At 32.5% G+C, this 5,239-nt stretch overlaps 2 protein-coding genes across 3 annotated transcripts in view; both read left to right on the top strand.

The window, feature by feature from the left end:
- Positions 754-3,376, top strand: LOC107618266. 2 transcript variants are annotated; one of them, XM_016320313.2, is made up of 3 exons: positions 754-891; positions 1,417-1,784; positions 2,400-3,376. In XM_016320313.2, exons 2-3 carry the CDS (start codon positions 1,459-1,461, stop codon positions 3,250-3,252), a joined length of 1,179 nt encoding a protein of 392 aa, XP_016175799.1. In that variant the 5' UTR covers positions 754-891; positions 1,417-1,458; the 3' UTR covers positions 3,253-3,376. The 2 variants fall into 2 exon arrangements, with proteins under 2 accessions (XP_016175799.1, XP_016175871.1); XM_016320385.2 differs by having other exon boundaries at positions 768-891; positions 1,413-1,784.
- Positions 859-5,239, top strand: part of LOC107618402 — a 74,622-nt gene continuing 70,241 nt past the window's right edge. The window contains exon 1 of the mRNA XM_021117050.1: positions 859-891. The gene's annotated coding sequence lies outside the window, so the exon portion shown is untranslated. The remainder of the gene's footprint in view (positions 892-5,239) is intronic.

Below are 5,239 nucleotides of genomic sequence, written 5' to 3'. Positions count from 1 at the left end.
TTTCAGTTGGTCCAAGAATTCAATCTCTTTCTTTTTGGTCATAATGGGTTCCAATCTTAAATTTGTGACACCAAAATCATAATTTTTCTAGTGATTAAAAATATTAACCATAATACCCAATATCCAAATCACAACAAAAATATTGGCCAATCCACCAAAAAGACCCAAAAGATTAACTAAAATAATAACAATGTCGTCATTAACTTAAAAAAAAATTAATGTCATTAACTTCATCTAATCCCACAAAAGAGAGACATGACATAAGACAAACTCCTGCACCACTTCAGAAGTTATCTTTTCTTCTCAGGGAATAAGGGACACGTGTGACTTAATTGTGCCTTCCACGTCATTTCATCGGCGTTCATCACCGTAGCATTCGCTATAATATACATACATCTCTATAGAAAAAATGCAGCTTGATGGGCACTAGTTTTTAAAATTTATATATTCCAACTTCCAAGCTCATCATGAAGTCCCCTGCTCTCTTTATTCCTTCTAAAATATCAATTAGAGCATCCAGCATCCAGCATCCCAGTAGTTTCAGCTTTAATTCCAAGAAAAAGAAAACAGCAAATAAGCAAATCAAACAATTCATTTTAGAATTCAGGACCACATGTAACTAACTTGTAGCTTCGTGAATTTACTGCCACTCCCCTTCGTGCCGTTTATGCAGTTCGAGTTGCGGAAACTGCTACCCGCAGAATCGCCGATGAAATCGCTCTTTTGCCACGATGCTGCATTCCAGATTGAAAAAGACGTTTCCTTGGCCCTGATTGAAACCCAATCCAATCCAAAGGCCCAATCTGAGTTCAAGGCCATGAAAACCTAGCAATAAATCCCCCAAATCCTATTCTTTCAATCTAAAATTTTCAACGTGACTGTCCAGTTCAGGTAAGACCTCCTCCTTCTCCTTCTGTTGTGTGACTTCAGTCTCCTCCTTCCTCTATTTTCTCTAGTAAGTACTTCAATATTGTTCAATGAATTTGAGGTACACTTGTATTTGTACTTCTGTTATGTTGTTTTTTATTTATTCTGTTCTTATGATTTATGAAAGTAAGATTGATGATTCTGCTGAATGTTGAATTATTAAAATCTAAAATGATTATTGAATCTGAATTAATTTAGTTGAATTTTGGTCTTGTATATCTTGTTTGTGACTGATTAAATTTTGCTCTGCTATATGGAAAGCATGAAAAGAGATGTGAACTTTTATTCTTTTATAAATAACATGGGGACATGAAAAATAAAGTCTGATATGAATGCGGTTATCCAATAAGGTGCCCTAGATCAAAAGGGGTGGCTTATGCAATTGAAATCGTTAGCGGTCTGATTATGGTGCTTGATTTTTTATTTTGATTGTTTTTATTTTAATTTGTTTGTTATTGAGTATTTTTTTTATTGTTTTGCCAAAGCTAGGCGTAAAGAATAAGAAGAGAAAGAAATTAAGAAGAATCAAGAATGTATTCAACATGGCCTCGTTCATTGTTAAAGAAAGACGTTAATGCCCTTTCTGAGGCACCTTCTTCAGAGGGTCCAAATTCAGGTTTTCTTGTTCTCCAAGATGAAGCAGCACAAAGCTATTGGTTCTTTGGTTTGTTGAAAAACAGAAACATCAGCCATTTCCCTTTTCCTCAGAGCGAGAATCTGACCGTCAGTTATACTGTTAATAGAGGAGGAAATGGGTCCACAACGGATTACGACGACGTTATGTTCATTCCAGTTCTTAATCAGCCCTTGTCTTCCAACCGCTACTATGTTATATGGAGGAAAGGAAAGCATCAAGGGTATGTATGCTAATCTTTCTCCCTCCATGCTTGAATCCACAAAATAATTAATCTTGCTTTGGAATTGATATGTTTTATGGATATCCATGAATTTATCTTGTCAATTTGAAACTGGCTATCATGTTCTCTACTCAATAGAAGCACATAAGAATATACGAATTTTGAATTAGAGAAAAGTGTTCATACTGTCGTATATGCATATGTGATTTATGGTGTCATAAATCTTTTTAAACCACAAAAACTATATTTTTAAAGATTGAAGCACCTACCAAAAAGAAAAAAAAATTCCAAAGATGTCTTATTTTCTCTAAAATGTATTAGCATTAAGTTCAAAAGATTTTAAAAAATTGACAAAAAATAACGAATAATCAAGTAGTTCAATTTCTGTTGATAAAAAAAAGTTGACGCGGTACTATACTACTATCTAAGATTTCCACATAAATATTTGCTTTTGGCACATTAGTGTTTTTTTTTTTCCAACAATAAGAAAGCTATTTGGCAATGAGTTACTTTTATCAATTTTTAAAATGGATTTTTTTTATCATTATTTTTTTAGTTTACCCTTCTATAGTACTATTATTATTCTACAAACTGTTTTGTTATGTTGACGAGCAGGAAGGCATGTACAAGTTCAAAGGAAGAGGATATGAGAACTTGTTTATGCTTCAATTTTGTGAAAGATGTTAAACCAAGACCTTTGGACCCCTTTAACGAACAGCAACAATTCGAGATAATCAAGAAGAGTTCTGGATTCCATGCAAAGTCTGTTGCTCCTGATGGGTTCCCTCCTTTATTCTTAAGGAGGAAAGGTTGGACTGTTGAAGCTTCTACACCCAAGAATTACAAGTTGGAAGAAGCTCTTGGCCTAAATCAATTGTTGCGCGGTCAATTACCGGCATTCGATTTCCCATTGTCTAATGATAGTTCTGGTTCTGTGGTCATTGGGAATTGGTACTGTCCATTTATGTTTGTAAAGGAAGGAATGGAACTCAAGGACCAAATGAAAAGATCTGTGTTTTACACATTGACACTTGAGCAAAGATGGGAGAAGATTTTGTCAATGAAGAATAATAGTGTTTATGGTAGTAAAGGTAATGATGGGGTGTTAGTGGATGTTGTTGTTGAAACAGAATTTGCTATGGTGGGTGGTGGAAAGGAAGCTGATTGGGGTGAAGGAAATGGTGATGATGGAGTGGTTTGGTTTAGTGTGGGAAGAGAGGTCAGTGTTGGATTGAATTTGGTTATTGTCGAGAGAATGAAATGGGAGCAAGAAAGAGGTGGTTGGTTGGGTAGGAATAAGAGGCAAGAGAGGATAATTAGAGATGAGAAATTTGAAGGGGGAATTAAATGGGAAAATTTTGGGTGTTATGTGCTTGTGGAAAGCTTTGTTTTGAAGAGAATGGATGGAAGCTTTGTGTTAACTTGTGGTTTCAGACACACCAATCAAATTATGTGTAAATGGGAGTGATGACCACGTTGTTATTCGTTTCTTATGTACATACTAGTTTGGAAACTATTTGGATATAAAATTCAAGAAAACAAAAGAAAAAAAAAAGAACTGAAAGATATATGCTTTTAGTGCTATGAAACAGTCCGAAAGTACTTTTATTGCAAGTGTCCATTTCAAAAGCTCAACCCTCAAAATATATAATATGGTTATTTTTTTTTTTTGAAACCAAAAGCTCAATTGTGGAACAACAGTACTAAATAAACACTACACCTTACGTAAATAAATAAAAATACTATAAATAAAGATAAGTCCCCACGTCATCTTCAGCATTGCCATCAACAACATAGGGGATCATATTGAATTTCGAATATTTTTTTTAAAGAGTTAGAATATTTTAACATTATTTTTTTGTATCTTTTTAATTGAGTCTTTAATTTTTTAAATTATAAACTGTACAAGATGTCTCTGGTACGGGTTGAGAGATGGATCGAGAACTTGCGGGTTGAGGCAGATGCCGGATCACTTGCCTGGAGCAATGGGGTGGTACCTGCAAAGACACTCCGACGTTCAAGTCAGAATGGATCTAAGAGGTAGAAGGTGTGAGGAATGAATGAATACCTGGAGGGACTTGGGTCCTCTATTTATAGGTGATGGTGAATATCTTATCTTATCTTATTTGGCTAAGATAAGAGACGTTTGAATTATCTTATCTTTATCTTATCTTATTTGGCTAAGATAAGGGAGACGTTTGAATTCGAAAGTTGGTTAGGAACTCTAGTGGGCTGGTTCCGGGCCTTCTGGAAGGGCGAAGGGGGTCGGACTCTAGTAACCGGGTTCGGGGACCGTTCTGGGTGTAGAATTTGTGGGCCGGATCCGTAACATAAACCTTATTTATAATTAAGAGTAATGTTTTAACACCACTAATTAGTCACACATATAAAAGTACTAGAACAATTTTATTCCATAAAATAAAAAATATTAAAAAATTTTATTTTTATAAAAAAAGTCAATAATTTTTTTATTTACTTTTTTAAACATATTTACTTCTATCTGATTAGAGTGTGGATCCGATTCGATCAAATCTGATCATCTTACAGATCAGATCATATCCATAAATTACAGATCAGATACAGATAAATACTGTGGATTTATGAATATGATATAATCTAAGAACACCTCTAACTACTACTATAGGTTCATTGTTGCAAAAGAAGGCTTCTTTTATTATAAACCATTATTAGATCTTAATTACCATTAAAACAACATAATTGTCAATAAAGAGATAATACTTATTGGTCTCTGAAATTATGTTCGTATTTCAATCTAATTTCAAAAATTTTGATTTATTCAATTTAGTCTCCCAACTTAATAGTTATGACTCACATTGGTTCCTGATCTTATTTTTGTCACTGTTTCACAAAATCGTTAACAACATGCTGAGATAGACTAACGACTGCTACATTATACATTCTAGCGACTATTTGATGTGACAATTGAATTTTTTTTTACCTTAACTTTTTTTTTAACTAAACACTTAAAACCCCAATATGAGTCACGAATACCTAAGTTAAAAAATCAAATTAAGTAAATTGAAACTTTAAAAATCAGATTAAAGCTCGAATATAACTTCAAAACAGAACTTTAACTTATATAGTGATTAATTTAAATGAGAATCAAATAAATCAAAATTCAACATAATTTTTATCAATGTTTTCAAATTCGAAATTTCTATACCAAAATTTGCTAGGATTTTTTTTTAAAATTAAAAATTTAATGAAATAGTGACTTTAATTATCTTAAATAATGACCTAATTAATTACTTTTATGTCTTAAAAAAACTGTATATGAGAAGAAAATAATTAATTTGTCTACTTTAATAAATAGTAATTTTACTAAAAATTTAATGAAATAGTGACTTTAATTATCTTAAATAATGACCTAATTAATTACTTTTATGTCTTAAAAAAACTGTATATGAGAAGAAAATAATTAATTTGTCTACTTT

The sequence above is a fragment of the Arachis ipaensis genome, chromosome B01, assembly GCF_000816755.2.
Source record: "Arachis ipaensis cultivar K30076 chromosome B01, Araip1.1, whole genome shotgun sequence".
NCBI lineage: Eukaryota > Viridiplantae > Streptophyta > Magnoliopsida > Fabales > Fabaceae > Arachis > Arachis ipaensis.
This window is presented reverse-complemented; position numbering and strand designations above follow the sequence as displayed.